Raw genomic sequence first — 19,414 nt, forward strand, 5'->3', positions numbered from 1 at the left:
TCCATGGAGTCACATAGCCAAGGATAGAACAGCCTTGCAAACAAGTCACTAGCCCAGGCTACTCCTATTTCCCACAGTAAGGAAATTCCGTTCAAGAGGACTGACCTAGCACCTCTGCTAGGCTAGGGTGCCAGTTGAATTGCCTGAATGTTTTAATTCAATATTTCTCCTATAAATTTACAAAGCTGTGGTAGAAGGCAGGCAATGAGCTATAGCTTCTTCCCTCCTTCCCTTCCCCTCCCCGACCCCAATACCCCATGCCCCATCCATTGGACCCAGTCCTGACAGGTCTGCACAAAGAATGGCTGGGACATCCGGGACGTGAGGATTCAGACGTAATGAGCAGAGGGATTGGATGCTAAGGCAACGGGAAACAGAGACATGCTCATGGAAATCAAATTCACCTGGAGGGGGCCACGCGGGAGGGCGGTGCAGAGGGAGGGGAAGGGGACTTACATGGCAGGGAAGGTGACTGGACTCAGAGTTATGTCACAAAACAAAAAAAGGAGCCACAACATGGGCTTACTTGCGGAAGTATATACAAGTGAACTGGGGGCACTGTACATGGAAGATCCCTCCTGGTTTGCCTGGCACAACAGCACCGTGCCTACGAAAGAGAGAGAGATAGATGGTATCTGGTTTGGGAACAGGCACACTACACCTGAGAGATCACGGCAACGCAAACGAGAAAGGCAGGCAAATGAAAACATAGCCACACCCCAGAGCGCGTGACGGGACCCCCACAGCAGCCCCTGCCTTAGCCAGAGGGAGCTGGGGAGGCCCGCCCCCAGCCCACCAAGCACAGGTCATTCCTTTCCCCACGGGGTGGGCGTAGAGGAGCCTGGCTGGCCCAGGACCCCAGCTTCAGGTCCATAATGGAAGCAGCATGCCATGCTCAAAGGGGAGTGTGGACATTTCAGGGAGAACGAGATAGCAAGCCTGACTCAGACTCTACTTGGCTGTGTGATCATGGTGAGTGACTGTACCTCTCTGTGCCTTGGGAGTCCCATCTGGAAAACGGGTGAATATACCTACCTGCAGGAGGGGTGGTGAGTCGTATGACGGAGACATGCCCAGCACAGGGGCTGGCTCAGAATCATTACTCAGCAAATGGCAAGCACGTGTGTTGCTATGTTTACAGAAAAGTGTTCCTCCCCCACCACCCACACTTAAGTCCAAATCAGTTCTTCTGAGGAAGAGCACAAGTCAGACAGGAAGAAACAAATGCAACTTTCGCTGTTCCTGTGACCCACCCCGACCCCCCGTGGACTCAGGGTGAGACCATCTAGGACTGCTGCATCTCCTGTGTCTCCCCTAAAGCTAGTCGAGAGGCTGTGTCACTGCCCCTGAAGACTGCCCACAGTGGCACTGCAGCGAGGACTTGCTCCCCGATTTACAGCAAAGGGCCCCGCTCATCCTTGTAAAGAGGAAGCTTATAGCGGGAAGAACGGTGGACTCCTGAGATCTCTCTCAATCTATGCCATGTTTTGCTCAACCACCTCCGCCAAGGATGAGGGCCAGGGCTCTTCGGGGTATCAAGTCTGCTCTCCTACTGCTGCTCAAACTCCGAGGCTTTGCAAAGTGGGAGGGAGACGTTTGAGGAGCTTGCCGCCCATTCCTGACGATGGGAATACACTTCCCTGTCCGGTCAAGGTCAGCACCTCCACTGGTCTCTGTATTCTCCCACCATCCTAGGAAAGCAATCCCCTATGAAAGGAAGCCTGAGTCTCAGGGAACCTGGAACTCACCTGGACCCTTGGAGACCTGCCCTCGGGTGATGAAGGGGACGTTCTATAACCTTTTGGTATCTTACCCAAGTTCAACACAAGTGTAGTTAAAACTTCCAGAGTGAGTGGGGCTTCACCAAATAGAGAGGGGCTGCCACAGGACGCCATTAAGAGACAGTAATCTTTCCTGATGTACAAGCCCAGACACAACTCCAAAGGTGGTCTCCTCACCTCTATTCCCCCATCCCTCAGGTGCCAAGCCAAAACAGAGGGATCGCAGGAGGACACTGAGGGGCCGTCCCCAATTCCACTTCTCCCCTGATTCTGGTGTCTCTCTGGATTTTGTACATTATTCCAGGTTACACAAAGTTCTATTAACATTCCTGACTCATCTCTCCCTCCCCCAACACCAGGTGGGCCCAGTCCATCCAATGTGTGACAAGGAGAAGTAGCCCCTGGGAGGAAGTCCCCTAGTCCCTCTCCTGCTTGCCTTAGGGTCCTGGGCTTATAGCTGGAGGAGAGCCCCCCGCCCGCTCCTCCCTAAAAGCCCAGATGTAAAAGTGGAATTCACTGACCTTCCCTTGGTAGCAAGTGTATTAAGAGTCTGGATGGGCCTGAGTCATAATCAACCTTTGCTAAACTGACAGTGCTTTCTTCTTCCTACTGTAGGTGAGAACAGTTTATTGTAACTTATGAGCCTTCACATGACCTACTTTCTCCACAGTGGGTATTTCCAGTTCTGTCAGGAGGCTGGTCTGTGATGGGGATGAACCGCAAATGAACTGAACATCAGACCATGGGATTCGGGGTCTAAAATCAGCCAACAGGAGGTAGGACACCCAGCAGAAAAGACATGCCCTAACCCCCACCCTGCTTTTCCAGTGAGACTCCTTTGGCTCATTGCTAGAACTCTTGGAGAGAAGCTAATGTTTCCATGGGATCGAGAGAGAGCTACTAAATCAGAACCTTCTAGAGTGGGGCTAGGGAAGGTGGGGCAGGAGAAAGTTCTTCCACGAGACTTTCCCGGGCACCCCTGGTTAAGAACCTCCATTAAGCCCACCAGTTTGGCTCAGTGGTTGAACATCAACCTATGAACCAGGAAGTCATGGTTCAATGCCCAGTCAGGGCACATGCCCTGGTTGCAGGCTCAATCCCCAGTAAGGGGGTGTACAGGAGGCAGCTGTTAGATGATTCTCTCTCATCCCTGATGTTTCTCTCTCTCTCTCTCCCTCTCCTTTCCTCTCTGAAATCAATAAAAAATATATATATTTTTAGAAAGAACCACTATTAAAATGAGATCTAAAATGTCTTGGGGTATATAGGTTTCAAAAGAAAAATAATGTAATTGTAGCAAATATATATGCAGAAGGGCATTTTAGTATTTCACAGTTAAAATCATGGACTGATTTTCAATAACCCCAGTGCAATGTAGGAGTGCCAATGAGACACGACACAGATTCCCTCTAGAAGGCTGAATCCTGGCAGGGCGTAATGACGCTTCCCTCGCTTTCTTATGCTGTGGGTCCTGAGAAACTGCTCTGAAATAACTTCTTTGGATGCCCTCTAAGTAGTTAAAAAAAAATCCTTTGTGCAATGATTTTGACCTTTGTAAAACGAAATGTCCACCGTCACAGGACTTGGTTGTGATGTTACCTAAAAACATCCTCCAATTTAATTTGCAAAGTACTTATTGTGTGTTCACTCGGTACACTGTGACCTTTTCTTAAAAGAAAGCTTTGAATTAAGCAAAAGCAAAGCAGTGGAGGAATACACTGTAACCTCCGTGTATTTCTCTGGGGTGGGGGCGCGGGTGGTGTATGTTTAAGCAAGTGGAATAGATAGTGGGGTACAAGCAGTAGTATCGGGGGTGTTTACAAGGTCGTCCAAAGCAAGTTGTGATACAGCCGTCTAAGGAGTCTCCAGAAGTGAGTCTTCCACCCACACCCCTGTCACCCCGAGCATAGCCCATCCACCTCTGACTACCGGGGCCTGCCTACACCCAGGAGGACAGCCTAAGACTTCTGTGATTTTTTTTCTAAAACTTCTTATCATTTAAGTATGGCAAGTATGTTTAATTTAGACCCATTCCTTAGTCGGGACAGACCACTGAACAATTCCAATATTATTCTTTCCTGTTGCCCTGGAATCCTCAGAATCATTCTCAACACAGCTTCTGGGCAGTTACCACCATTCCATCAGAGTCGGTGAAAGGGATGCAATCTGCATGCTGGTCCTGCTCTTATTGTTCAGATAAACCATCAGAAATCAACCTTTTGCCTTTATGGTCAATAGGGTTGCATGTTGGCAATTTCATATGGTTCAATTTGAAGAAAGGTGCCTTCCCCTCTCCCTTCTGTGTAGTTTAAAAGTCACCTCCTCTCTTCTGAGTCCCTAGGATTTATTTAATTGTTCCCTCTTCTACGTTCCTATCACTCTTAAAAAATATTTCCCTAGTAGATCCTTTGTCATGCCGTATGACAACTTTTTATTTAGATATTGGTCTTCTTATCTACACAGAATCCCCCTGGGCCAGAGGCAAATCATGCTCCTCTCTTTATCCCAAGCCCCTAGCAAAAATCCCAACCCTCAGAGAGACCAGCCAATGCAATTGAATTATTACATGTGTAAACAATAATGTACCCTTGGAGACCTGCCCTCGGGTCTCCCCTGATCCTGGTGTCTCTCTGGATTTTGTACATTATTTCCAGGTTACACAAAGATTCTATTAACATTCCTGACTCACCTCTCCCTCCCCCAACACCAGTTCGGCCCAGGCCATCTAATGGGATAGGTTGTCTAGGCCCAGTCCTAAGGTTATTTTGTCCTCAGTATAATATTCCAAAAGTTCGAATATAAGATGTGAAAGGCCATTCCTGGTGCATGGCACCTCTGGCACATGTTAAAGTGGCCGTTTCATATGGCGTCTCTTAATGGCGTCCCTCATCCTCCTGTCCCATGGGCCCAACGGTTTGCAAAGATAACTAGAAAACAGACGTTATGACTACTGCACTGAGGACTACTGGGCTGAAAACTAAAAGCATTGTTCAGAATCAGCATCACTATGTTAGCTCATCTGCACCAATAGAAATGCCTTCTTTCCATTGATGTAATAGTCCTCTTCCCTTTCTCATAAATGCCCATCGCCTCCATCTCCTAATCAGTACACTATTTGGGCTTCTGCATGAATTAATGATTCCCAAACAGCTATTCCTATCCATGTCAAATAACCCCTTGCTCCCTCTCACTTTGAAAAGCCTTTCTTAATTTTAAGTTAACATATGTTTTTAAGGACCTTTTCCATTTTTATTTTATTTTATTTTGCTAAAAATAGTGCTCTGTCCAACCAAGCTTCCTTGTGTGTGCCTTCTTCTGTCCCTTTCTGATAGCTGGGGATTTGCATGCCTGAAGTTCACACATCGTTACAAACCATATCTCTGAGATTCATTTCTTTCCTCTTTTCTAGTTCTTTTTAGATGGAGCCATCCAGCTTCACATGACGCCTGGGCAGCCTGGTCTCCCGTTTGCTAGAAAGTTGATGACTATCTGCAACGGGCAGGGAAGGGATTCTGTGTGACAGACCACAATCTCCGAATAACCAGAGCCTTTTGCAAGGCCTTTCACCTGGGTCACTCCCAGTGCCATGATCATCAGCATCTCAAATTCTGGCAAGATGTCCACAAGGGCACTCTCGCGAAGACTTTCAGTCCTCCAGTTGGGAGAGGGTGAGACAGCCCAACCCTTTCTCACTTGGAGACTCCCCTAGAGGGGCGGGGAGAAGCCTGGAAGGGGGATTCCTATCACAGGCAGGACGGAGAAAGAGTCTAAACTTTTTATTCTAGTGCCAGCCCTTCGGTGAGGAAAATGGGCTCAGAGCAACAGGAGCCAAGGTCTGGCCTCATACCTGCATGCCCTTGCAGGGGCTGCTGCTTCCCGGAAGCCCTCCTCTGCCCCCTCTGTGCACCCCTGGTCAAAAATATATCCAGGAGGACATTTCAGTAATTTGCACTTAAAACCACAGGGTCAATTTTCAATACCCTCCATGCAATTGGGAGAGTCTCATGACCTCCTGGTCATTCCCTCTAAACCCGGCTCTGGCTTCTGCTCCTAGAACCTGGGTCTATGTGCCTCTACCTGGCCAGGTTCCGCTTCCTTCCTCTGCTTTCCCAGATTGTGTTGTAATCACCTCTTTAATGAATGTCTTTCCCAGGAACGCTACAAACGCCCAGAAGTCGGGAATCGTGTCTTACTCGTTCTCCTGTCCCACGGGCCCCAGGACCTAAGGTAAGAGGCAGGAAGCCACTGAGGAGAGAAACTAAGGAATTTCTGATAGGCAGCCATTTACACTGTCAAGAAATCAAATTAGACTGGAACAGGGGATGGAAGAAAAGAAAGGCGGTTTTGCAAAGTCTGCCCTTTCCATCTCAGCATCTGACAGGCAGAGTTCTAGGTCGGCCCCAGGGTGAATGGCTAGACCCTGTCTACAATCTCTGGATTAAAAAGAGAAGTCAAAGGTACATCCCAACAGCCTGGCAATTGGACACTTCAGTGACTACGGGAGCATCCAAGTCACTTCAGTAGCTCATTAGCTCCAAGGCTAATATGGGCTAGGAAATTTGGAGAAGGATACACTTAACTCTATTAAAATGTAAAATAAATAAATAAATAAAACGAGAGAGAGAGAGAGAGAGAGAGAGAGAGAGAGAGAAAGAGAGAGAGAGAGAGAGATAACACCAACAAAACTTTATAAAGTAGCTAAGGGCCGATGGGACTTCTGGAGCACCCACTGCGTAGGGTTGTGTGTGTACATCCACGTGCTGTCTGTACATCCAGAAACATCTACCTTGTGCTCATCCAGGGGCCCCTTGAAAACAGAGCCCTGCAGGGGCCCAGTGTTCCCGTAGAGCCACTCAGAAAGCCCGAAACGGCGAGTGAATGCTGGGGCTGTTACAAAGCTTCCTCCCCCAGGAAGCATCAAACTTCTGTCAGGTGTGGAGGCCTGGGACGCTGGCATGCAGTCCCTGCCGGTGGGAGTAACTGCTTGCAGCTGACAGACTTATCCAACCCCAGGATGGGTTGAACATGCCTTTGCACATGTGCACTTTTAAACATAGACTAGCGTTGAGCTAAGCCGTGTAAGAATATTTTCACAGCTGATACCTAATGCTGTTTTACATGCCTGAAAGATGAGCTGCTCCGAAGGGTTAGGGTGGAGTTCTAACTACAGGGGTATTTCCATTTAGGCACGGATGTTGCAGAAAAAATGTATGTGTATTTAATTCTTATAAATCATGTTTTTAATTGTACTGGGGGGATTTCATCTTTAAAGGCGTCCTGAGATGAATCTGTGTATAGTGGAAATAATCTTTCATTCCCATTTATTTTGTAAGTTTTGGTTTTCATACTATTAAAAATATATATTATTAAATATTTCTTTTCTTTTCACTTTTTCTTTTGGCATAATTTCAGGTTACACAAAAGAATGCTACAAAGAACCTTTGTGCAACTTTCTTCCTGATTATTTATTGTTTAAAAATGTAACGTTTCATGCGAACTGTTCTCTTATTCTCCTGCCTCCAAGATTTAGGCTAATAGAGGCTTTCACAAAAAATATTCAATTGACTCAATATGATAATTAACATTATCAGTAGCAATTACAATAATTACCTCCTGAATACCTGGTAAGTGCCAGGCAAACCTATTCAACGTTTAACTTGGATTATCTCCTCCGCTTAACAACCTATAAGACAGGTGCTATTATTACACCCAATTAATGGACAGGCTACTGAGGCATAGGGAGTTGGAGGATCTCGCCCAAGGTCATGAAAATAGAAATCTTGCAGTCCTGAGTGCAAATGAAAGCAATCAGAATCCTGGACCCATTAATTTAAGACCCATCTTCTAAATCACGTGGAGGCAGGCTGCTGCTTTTTGGCCAATTCTGGCCTACTAACTATTTTTGTATGGCCTATGAACTGAGAGAGGTCTTTACATTTTTATTTATTTCATGTTTAATATATTTTTATTGATTTGAAAGAGGAAGGGAGACGGGGAGATAGAAACATGAATGATGAGAGAGAATAACTGATTGGCTGCCTCCTGCACACCCCACACTGGGGATTGAGCCTTGCAACCCGGGCATGTGCCCTGACCTGGCATCAAACTATGGCATCCTGGTTCATAGGTCAATGATCAACCACTGAGCCACCCAGCTGGGCTGGTCTTTATGTTTTTATATGACTGAGAAAAAAATCAATAGGAAAATAAGATTTGATGACAAGTGAAAAAAATCAAATGAAATTCAAATTTCAGTACTTAGAAACAAAGTTTTAGTGGAACAGAGCCACCCTCATTCATTTACATGTTTTTTTTTTATGGCTGCTTTGATGCTGCGAGACAGAGTTGAATACTTGCAACAGAGACCTTCGTTCAGCCCACAAAGACTAACATATTTATCCTCACAGAGAAGGCTCTCTGAGCCCTGTTCCAGTGCCACTTTCCTGCTTGGAAAAGTACTAATAGTAACTGTCTCTCAAGACAGCATTAGCCCCTCCCACGAAGCCCTCATGAAATACTTTGCAGTGGTTCTCAACCTTCTGGCCCTTTAAATACAGTACCTCATGTTGTGACCCCAACCATAAAATTATTTTCGTTGCTACTTCATAACTGTAATGTTGCTACTGTTATGAATTGTAATGTAAATATCTGATATGTAGGATGGTCTTAGGCGACCCCTGTGAAAGGGGTCACGACCCATAGGTTGAGAACCACTGCTTTGGAGGGTATCAGTTTATCAATACTTGCCAAAATTTTAATTTTATTTCATTTTTGTTAATAATAACCAAAAAAAGTTAAGACACGTTCCTTTTCAATACTTGCCCAAAATGTCTTTTTCATGTATTGTTATTCAAGACAATGAACCATGAGGACACTTGGTCTACATGGTATTTATGGAAGGCTAGCACTCAGCCACAACAAAAACAATGAAGCTAAGTTTTATTTTTTAAGGGATGTGGCCTTCAGCGTGATGGGTGCCAATAGATTCACAAGGGTTGACCTAGAGTCTTGCTCCTCAAATTCTAATTAATGTGCACTCAACCCCCGGGGGACCCTTTTAAAATGCTGAATCTTACCTAGTAGGTCTAGGGTGGGGCCTGCGATTCTGCCCTGGCTGCTAAAAATACTAAACTGATGGGAACTACATAATCAACCTCGAGTACAGCCAGTGTTAATGAGAGTGACCTGTAAGATGCCACTGAGTTTTCGGTACTTGACCACATATGCTCTACATGGTTAAGATATATATTTCTTATTATATGCACAAGAAAACTAAGGCTGAGAGAGGGGAAAAGATGAGATGAAGCTGAAATCTGAGCCAGCTTTGCCTGATTCTAAAGTTCAGGCTCTCTCATAAAGCTTATTAGTGGTGATGCTTGGTCCTGAGTTGATCAAACATCCTTATCAATGTTGGAATGATATCTCCGTTAATCCCATTTCAGCTAAACCATGGCTAAGGATTCTGCAGTGGCATTCTGGCTGAAAACACCTGACTCTTTCCGGGATAAAAATGTTAGGCAGAACCTCCTGATCGTCTTTACGAATCTGTGATAGGGTTTTAAATCCAAACAAGGAAGCCTCTGGCAAGGATGTATCTCCTACAGATGAGAAAATCCTACTTGCAAGATAGAAGTACGACACGGAGGCAGGGAACACAGAGAGGAGAAATAGTGAACTCTTAATGTCTGAAAACAACAACAGCAACAGGAAAAGCATGGGCTTTAGAAACTTTTAACCTTAGTTTTTTTGTTTTTGTTTTTTTCCAGCCTCAGTCACTATTTCTTTGACCTTGGGCAAGGCATCTAACATTCCTGAACCTCATTTTCACATCTGTGAATAGGGACACAAATATCTACTTTATCGAATACTGTTAAAGGATTAGAACTGTCATATGAAAGGGTTTGGCAAGTAGTAGACCAACAGTAAGTGACCTCAGTAATAATAATAATAATAATAATAATAATAATGGAAATAATTATTATTATTTGGAATTTCAAAATATGGCACTTTGGGATACTTATTTGTTTCCTTGTTCCTTTAAAGAAAAAGTAGCAAATTGATGACTAGTGTACTGTTTTCTTTGACCACTAACATAATGCTAAAGATAACAGAATTAATGGAAAACATTTTAAGATTAGAAAATAATTACACGTCTTTAAATGTGAAAGGTTTACTGTTACAAGTCAGAATCTGGCTTCTTTTCTAAGAATCAGAATATGGGGCCACATGGGTTTGGGTCAATGTTCCTGCCTGGTAGGGCCACTCAGGGTGATGGGGAGAAGGCATGCCTTCCTATAATTGAGACATGTCCCCCCTGACTGTGTGTGTCACTTACTGATCTCACAGCCTGCTCCTAAAGACATTTTAGGTTGCCTCTCTGCTCAGGAGGAAAACATAGCAGTTGTGCTTTAGCTGCAATCGGTAGCGTTCAATGGAGTTTACAGATTTCTGCAAAACCCTAGATGTCCCGCCTCAATGTTTCTCTCTCATTTTTTTAGGGACAAGAGTCTCTAAGATGATCAAAGAGTCCAAAAACCTTCTGGAGAGCCTCCCCATGTGCCCCATCTTGTATTTCATGAACTATGATAGGACTTTATTTTTGGAGGAACTGGATGTATTTGTGGAATGGGGGCAGAGATTCATTTTGACCTCCCTTCCTGTCCCAGATTAGGTTTATGTCACTGACTCCACTCCTCTGGTGAAAGTAGGAACTATACTTCAACTTTGAGTCTCTCTAAGAGTAATTAGATACATTCCTTTAAATATGCCACACACACACACACACACACACACACACCCTATGGGCTGAAAGCAAATAGAAAATTTCAACTAGTGAAAATTATTTTCAAAAATGACAGAGAAGTAATAGAGAGAGTTTCCATCTTTGTAATACCCTATGGTGTGAAACAAACACTAGAAACATACACAGACTCCTATTTTTTTCCAGGGGAAATATCAATGATATTGGGGTGTTCACATTTTTAAAATGATATTGGGTTGCACACAATGATAAGCATACATCAATTAACCTTTGCATCAGATTTAAATGCATAACCCATTAACTAACTTAATCTCTCAAAAAAATAACAGCCTTTGGCATTATTCTTTGAATAATCCTTGTTTAGTTTCCATAATGGTATACAGTTTAATGAAAAACTCATTAGAATGTAGCATACGGCGAAATTAATACTGGCTGATTCTTTGGGTGTAAATAGCAAATGCCGATGCTGGATTCCATTTTTCACTGGCTTTATTAATTTTTCATAAACCAATATTCGACTGTAATGGGTTGTAACAGTTGTATAGTAGTTCTGGAAATGCATTAACTGTCATCAATGTAACCTAAGGAGGTTTTGCCACTTGCTTGTTGATTCTTCAACACTATGTTTTAAAAAGCTAACAGGAGAGCTTTATTGTATGCTTGGGGAATGAGTATCTACATCTAATTACCATACAGGGTGTTAAACAATATTTGGCCAATTTTTCTATTTACACAACAACTCAATCTTGGGCCAATAATAGTGAACTATACATTTTGAAAAGATCTCTGAAAGTGGGAAGCAACAACAACAACAAAAACCCCCCACAAACCTTTAAAACAAAATAGTAATAGAATGGCAACACCAGTTAAAATATAAAGAAAAAAATCACCTCATTAAAAAAAAATCTCTGGGAATTCACTTTCCTAGGAAAAGATTTAGATAGAACCAGGAAACAAATAATTATGATAGTCTTGGGGTTGGGCAGCAGCCTGGTCATCCTGGGGTCTGTGAAGATGCCAATCTCTGGAACTGGTGAGCAGTTACTTTTTCCAGCCCTTAGGGCCTGACCTACATGTTAGGAATCTGTTCTCAGGATAAGACTATTATTTGCTTCAAAGGTAGATTTGGGTGCTACCTCATACCAAGTGTTTTGCTTGTTTTATTTTTTTATGTTTTTATGAGAGCTTTCAATGGTTGCCTGAGACTCAAAGGATAAATTCTAGAACCCAGATTCCTTTGTATGACATCATCAGGTCTTCTGCAGCTTTTCTCTAGAACAGTGGTTCTCAACCTTCTTAATGCCGTGACCCTTTAACACAGTTTCTCATGTTGTGGTGACCCCCAATTTCATTGTTACAAATTGAACATAATTAAAGCATAGTGATTAATCACAAAAACAATATGTAATTATATATGTGTTTTCCGATGGTCTTAGGCGACCCCTGTGAAAGGGTCATTCAACCCCCAAAGGGGTCGCAACCCACAGGTTGAGAACCGCTGCTCTAGAAGGTCCTCTCTGATCTCTGCAGATTAGTCCTTCTTAGCCTTTGGGGTAAACCTGATTTTGCCTCAGAAATGTGTATCTCAGGTGAAAGTCAAGTAAGTACCTGTATTTGTTTTTATTTGTTTGTTTGTTTAACATTTCTCAGTGGATTCTGTAGATAAAGGTTGAGAAATTCCTGTAGGCTCTACCAACCCCTCTTTACGTACCTCAACAACAAGCATGTCAGACTCGCAGCCCACAATGAATATTTTTGTGGTCCAGCCAATATAACCATATGTAAGAAACGTTTTCATAAAAATATTTCATAACTTAATTTTTACAATATCCTGTTATACATAATTATTAATAACAAATTATAATGTTTGCTAATGACTGATTACTATAATCATGTTACATTCATTTCCCTTACACACCTTACGCACAGGCGCACCATTTCTCTCCACTAATTTTAGCAGCGAATATTTTAACAGCTGATTGCCACATCATTATTCTTGTACTGACTTGCTAGGTGTGCACAACAGGAAAGATTTCGCTTTCAGAGAACAAGAAAAATAGGTTTATTTGCTTGCGCTTATTAATTGTTGCAGTTATTCAGTGTCTGGTAAGTTAATGTTCAAGAAAAAATATTAATTTTTATTAAAATGTTCTATTATTTTATGTTAACGATTACTCATTTATTTCAGCCCTTTGTATTCAGCATGTCTCTATCAAAATAAACCTATGTTTCTATGAAAATTGGAGCTTTTGTTTTTTTGCGGCCCACATAAACTTAAATCTGAGCCTTTGAGTTTGACATGCTTGCTCTACAATGATCTTACCCTGCTAACTCTTACTTATACTTCAAAACCCTATTTGTACCACCCCTCTGACGGCTAATGCAAGGGGTTGTTCTCTTTCAGTGCTCCGGCAGGTATCATCGTTTATGACACACTGAGCTGCTTCCCTTGTCTGCATCCTTGACTGCCCTGCCAAATTCTGGGGGGAAGGACTGCCCCCCCACCCCCACCCAGTGCCCATCACAGTGCCTGGCACTTCTCAGGCCCTCGATGCTGTAATGGGTGCTAAAGGATGAACGGATAAAAGCTAGTGGCATGTGATACTTTACACAAGACATGTCTCTTTGGCCCTATGAATATCACACAATGGAGTGACAACCAGCGATCTTCAGGGCTTTCTGCACCGTGTAACTGCTAAACCAGTGCAACCCTAAAGACAACAACAACATTCCCCCAGGCAAAAGCTAGTGGCTTGGTGTTTATTAAATCTGGACTTCCCAAGCCAGGGTCAGCAGAGTGGGGTCATGGCTTCTACATTGTTACATAGTTGGGGTAAAAAACAACACCCAAACAGATGACTAGTTCATGACCCGTGAAAGTGATATGAAATGTAAATGTCGGTGTCCTTAAATAAAGCCTCCTCAGAGCACAGGCACGCCCATTCGTTAGGTATTGACTGTGGCTGCCTTGTACACACTGGCAGAGTTGAGTCATGACAGAGACCAAATGGCACGAAAAACCCAAAATATTTACTAGCCGGCCCTCTACTGAAGAAATGTGCTGACCCGGCTCTGAGCGAAAAGCCACACGTTCTATTTTTCTATTAAGTACATTCAGCTTGATCTTTTCTTCTATAATCAACCAACATGGTGGTACATCTTGTCTTAGATCATCATCATTACACCAACCACTATTATCATTATCACCATTGCTATGTATTGTCATCTTTTCATCTTCAATTTCTTTTTCTGTAGTGCACGAAAGGCTTAACTCTGCAGGGTTGCTCGAACCCTGTATATTCCCTCCAAAGCCTTGCTTTGGGTACTGACCCTTAGTCACCACCTGCAATATATCACCTGATAGGCCTGTGTTTGGATGCCTGAGCCCTTGGGCCACACAGTCCCAGTCTGATAAAATAGTTAAGGTAGCAATTTGCCTTAAAGATAGTGAATGCTTTGTTTTGCTCTGGGGGCTAAGATTTGAGTAGTTGAGCTCAGTCATATGGATGCTTCATGTCTCTGTCACTGACTCCCAATAAAAACCCTGGGCACTGAATCTCAGGTTGAGCTTCCTTGACTGACAACACTTTGCAGGGGTTGTCACACATCATTGCTGGGAAATCAAGTCCCTCCCTGAGACTCCACAGGGAGAGCTACTGACTGGCCTTCTGGCCTTCACCCCGTGTACTCTTGCCTTTTGCTGATCTTTAATCTGAATCCTCCTACTAAAATACAAAGGTGAGTATAACCACCTTTCTGAGTCCTGTGAGTCCTTCTAGCCCATCACAGAGTGTGGTCTTAGGGACCCCCAACACAGCTCTGAAGTACATAATCAAACATTATGCTTTTCTCTTCTGGAGTCAAAAATCACAAGTAAGAAACATTTGGGCGAATGTCTCTTTAAATTCTTTGATTGCTTTTGAGAACTACAGCTGTCATACATCTTTAGCAGTAGCAAGTGGTAGAGCCCAAGAGTTATTAAGATATTCAGTGAATAGGTGCCATCTTTAGCAATGTCCCTCTATCAGGACAGGATTTCTCAACCTTAGCGCTGTCAACATTTGGGGCCAGATCATTCTGTGTGGTGGGGGGCTGTCCTGTGCACTGTAGGATGTTTTGCAGCATCCCTGGCCTCCACCCACTAGATGTCAGTAGTGAACTCCCATGCTCCCAGGAATGACAATGGAAAATGTCTCCAGATATTCTCCAGCTCCTTCGGTGGGGTGGAGAGGTGGGGGTCACTCCCAGTTCAAAACCATTGACCCAGGATATTGGATTAATTAAAGCATTTGTAGGGGGTAAGTTGTTTTAGTAAAATGGAATGCACTTGAGATTCACAAAGATATAGGTTTGGAAGACGTCCAGCTCTTTAGCTTTGGAAGTCAGCAACCTTGGACAACTTGACTAGATTTCCTAATATATTTGCAACACAAGGATAATGACACTCACCCTGCCAGGTTGTGATGTATGTAAAAATCCCAGTGTGGAGCTTGGCATGTGTGTGTGATATTAAATGCAAAGATGCTTTTATTAGTTATTATATTCTAGGGCCTGATGCATAGAAGACATGGGGGGGGGGAGGCAGGCATGCCTTCCTCTCCTACTACAGTGGAAACTGTAAAACAAGGTGAAGAAAAACATGGGCTTTGAGGTTAGAAAAAAGACCTTTCTGTAATAAACAGGTTTTTTTTTTTTTTTAATACTAGTTCTGTGATTTAGGGAATGAGATAACTGTCCAGGAAGCCTTGGTTTCACCATTTCTATAATAATGTTAATGCTATAACATTATTAGGAGGACCTGAGGAGATGCAAAGTGTTTAACACAATGCCAGGCATAGAATAAATGCCCCAAATTGATTTATGTTGCTGATATTTTGAGTTATTCAGTGTATTGATGATGCAGCCTGAAACTCTCCCTATGAAATTTATCCAGAGCCAGGTGTTCAAACCTCATCTTCCCCCACAACCTAGATGTGGGGCTCCAACAGGGACTGTCCTGCACCTCCCTGCTTTGGGGGAGCGCTCCTGGATAGACTTTCATACAATAGAAGGGACACTCATTTATTTAGGAAATGCAGTGTTTAGTTCTGATCCTATTTGAAGATCCAAAAACCCCACAGGCTCCATCAAAGCTGAGCTGCATTACCTCTGTGGGACAGGGAAGGACACAGATAAGAATTAAGGCCAAATGTGGGCAGGGATGGGATGAAATATGCTGAGACAGATGGGGGAGGAGAGGAGAAAAGGAAAGTGAATTGCAACCAAAAGAGGAGGCAAAGCCGAAGAGATGCACGAGATACATTCTTTGACGGGGAACAATGCCAGGCTGATAATCCTTTGCCTCCGGGACTTAAATCCGCACCCTTCTGTTCCAGTTCACTGAAGGGCCCTGCGTTTAATCTGGCAGATGTGCAAATTATGCAGACCATCTCAGAGCCGAAGGTCATGGTTCACAAGGAATGGTTCCTTACTGCCATGGCTGTGTGTCTGGATGTGTCTGAGCCTCTGGGTGGAAGTGGAAAATGTTAAAGCAATGAGGGGTGCCTGGCTATTAGCTGCTGTGAGGGGTTCGGAGTGGAAGCAGGTATCTTCCAACCCCACACTCCACTCTCTCAGGATGCTCAGGTCACCCCAAGCAGGGCATGCTTTGTCCCCAGTATTTTGGCAGGTCATCCTGAGCCCGGCCCTAGATCTGGGACTGGGACCAATAAAAGAAACGCAGCTTGGGTCAGGGGCTACAGTTATCACAGGTTCTGGATAATCTTACTTTTTTCAGATGCTATTACATCCAAATGGCAAAGCACGAATTGGGGGGAAAAAAGCCCATTTAAAAGTGTGGCTAAAGGTCATTCTCATAACTGTAATGGACTCAATCAAGTGACGTGGGGAGGGGGGACGCAACTGGGAGGGAGACCTTCATCTACCTTCTTTTGACCCCAAAGCCCATAGAAAACCAATACTGTTATACAGGTAATCCCAGGTCAAATACAGCTGCCCTTTCAAGATAAGCAATCACAGAGTGCTACATCCATCTTCTTCATTTTTAAAATTTATATTGAGATCCCAATCCACTTTCCCATCACCTAGCCTGGTACCCAGTCCCGTGTCCCTGGCCAGGCTTGTACCAACGTGGGCATGCTCGAGGTGATTTCAGTGATCACGCTTACATTTTTATTTTACTTTAGTGCCTGTAAAGTTATTCTATGCTCATTACATTATCAAATCCTACCTATAACCCCAGGATAACCTACTTTCAAGATCTGACCACCTTTCAAATATGATATTGCAGCCAGGTATGCCCTTCGTTAAGTACCTGTTATTGATTGTTTTGCCCCTCAGAATCAGAAATTTATATTTTCAGGAGGATTATACATTCAGGACCCCCTCTTCCCTCATCCCCCCCCCAAAAAAAATACAAAACCTGCTCATAGTAATAGTTTCACTAAGACAATTTTTCATTGTCATCTTCAAGGCTTTTGAGTAATTTACTCTGTATCTTTCTACTATGGACTTGAATTGTGTGTTTCTTGTCATCAGGACCGAACTATATCTTAGATTTGCATTGCACTGAAAGGTCTTTTCCTTCCCTTATTGATCACGACTTGTGGAGTAATTGAACTGGATTCCAATTTTCCTTTGCAAGCGGGGTGCTCTCCATCCCTGGAAGTGAGTTATGCGTGTTCAAGTGGTGCATCTTATGAATCTTGTTAAGCTTTGCTGCCTTAGAGCCCCGCTGATGGAATATTTAATCACAGAAATGAGTTGGCAGATATGATATACAGTGCGGTTAAGCTTTGCAGCGATCTTAGCGGCAATTGAGAAACAGATGACTTTGCCATTTGTCAGTACCATGTTGACATCTTTGCATAACCTTCTGTTATTTATTTTGATTTTGTTGTCCTTATTTATGAAGATTAAAGGTGCTTTCGATCAACAGTTTCGTGGGCTAGATATCATGATTATCTCTCAAAGACACCACTTTTTAAAAACCTTTTTATTAGCAAGCAAAGGGAATCTCTCATTCATACGGGAAAACTGTAAGAATCCCCTTTGAGCCTTCCTCCTTGAGATTCTTAGAAACACTCTTCTAATTACACTAAGTAAGTTGAGGCATGCTACTGGGAACAGACATTTGTAGATACTGTTCTTCTATGTGGGGCCTTCCGTTGTCTTTAAACTCTAAAATGGAATGGACATAGAGACAGGCTAAAGTCTTGGAGACCCATCTGGACTTTTTTCCACAGGCCGACGCTCTATCCACTGAGCCAAACCGGTTTCGGCCCATCTGGACTTTTTATTTTATTTTATTGACTTAGCAATCTTTTGTCTTGAGAATAAGCCTCAGGAAGTCTGAGGATGATGATACATATGGAAAACGAATCAATGCTGCTTAGTATAACAGGGAAATACCACCTTGTCTTCGGAGAAGATTCATACAGGGTCGTGGGATTGAGCTGATTTATGTCTACCTGCTCTGGGGGCCGAGTCGGGTGAGTGTTTAAGAGTTCGTCCAGGCCTGAGAGCTCAGAAGAACCACCCGAAATGAAAGACCTTCCTGCACAGCTTTCTGAATGCCTCCCTTGGACTGTGTAGGCGAGGGAGAGCGCATGTCATAATTTATCAAAGCAAATTAATACAAAGCTAGTAATTAAAGATCCTCATTAAGAGGTTCAACTGCTCTCCCCACCCCCACCCTGCGTTAGCAATAAAAATGCACTCAGGGCGTCAGGAGGTTATACAGGGAAATCAATACCCTGCCATTTTATAATTAAAAGAGAAAATAAATGTTAGGGAAAAGTCCACTAAATTAGGAAAATTACCTTTAGGAGAGATTGAAAATATCGATTTTAATTTACAAAATATGTGAACTTTTCATGCCCCATTCGGAGAGACAATTGGAGGCTGGGCTGTTAATTCTGCATAAGCTTCAGAAAATCGATAATTATACTATGGAATATTATGATATGTGTCATTAGCACAGCATCTTATACAGAGAAATGACTAATAAGTCTGGCTTTCTATCTCAGGCAGACACAGGGCTGGCCCGCTAAACATCCCTAGCAAATCAATGACAGGGTCTTCATTGCAGCTTTGAGGCATATTCAAAATTGCAAGATAAACGCAGGCTATTTTTATACTTGGGGAAATTTAAAATGCCCCCCGAAATTCTTAGTCATGGGTATTTAAATGGGTGACATTAGTAATTATACCTGGTTATGGAAATGAATATATTTCATACCTATATTTTTATATATACAGGAGTGAGCACAAAGTACATTTATTCCTGTATTATCATTTATTTAATATTGTCTTGTTTATTTGTATTATAACTAAACCTACTTTTGCTCACCCCTGTATGCATTCCATAGATACAGATGCCTGAAACTTTAGATTTAAGCTGGCAGGAGTCTCAGTGTTTTTTAAAAATATTTCCAAGGAATAGTTTTGGAGTGTTGAATTTGCAACAGTATTTCCCCACATTTCTGACTACCACGAGCTCTGTCTACCCACAGACACAAATATACAGGCAAAAAGGGAAAAGCTTCTGCTTAAGCAGAGGCCCGATACTGTCAACTCAAACCACAAATGTTCAGATTTCCCAAGCGTCACTGACTTATCTGTGGCCCCTGTTTTTAAGGTTTAAGGTGTTTGGAACAAGTCATAGAAATCATTATGTGGTTGTTCAGACTCCTTAAAGCAGGGGTCCTCAAACTACGGCCCGCGGGCCACATCAAATACAAATATTGTATTTGTTCCGTTTTGTTTTTTTACTTCAAAATAAGATATGTGCAGTGTGCATAGGAATTTGTTCATAGTTTTTTTTTTTAACTATAGTCCGGCCCTCCAACGGTCTGAGGGACAGTGAACTGGC

At 43.1% G+C, this 19,414-nt stretch overlaps 1 protein-coding gene across 1 annotated transcript in view; it reads right to left on the minus strand.

Annotated features, from left to right (window-relative positions):
• RBFOX1 (RNA binding protein, fox-1 homolog (C. elegans) 1) overlaps window positions 1–19,414 on the minus strand; it is a 2,191,581-nt gene that overhangs the window by 82,067 nt on the left and 2,090,100 nt on the right. The window contains 1 exon segment of the mRNA XM_005872925.2: window positions 527–607. Within this exon segment, the coding sequence (XP_005872987.1) occupies window positions 527–607 (81 nt within the window).

This window comes from Myotis brandtii, unplaced genomic scaffold, assembly GCF_000412655.1.
Source record: "Myotis brandtii unplaced genomic scaffold, ASM41265v1 scaffold397, whole genome shotgun sequence".
NCBI lineage: Eukaryota > Metazoa > Chordata > Mammalia > Chiroptera > Vespertilionidae > Myotis > Myotis brandtii.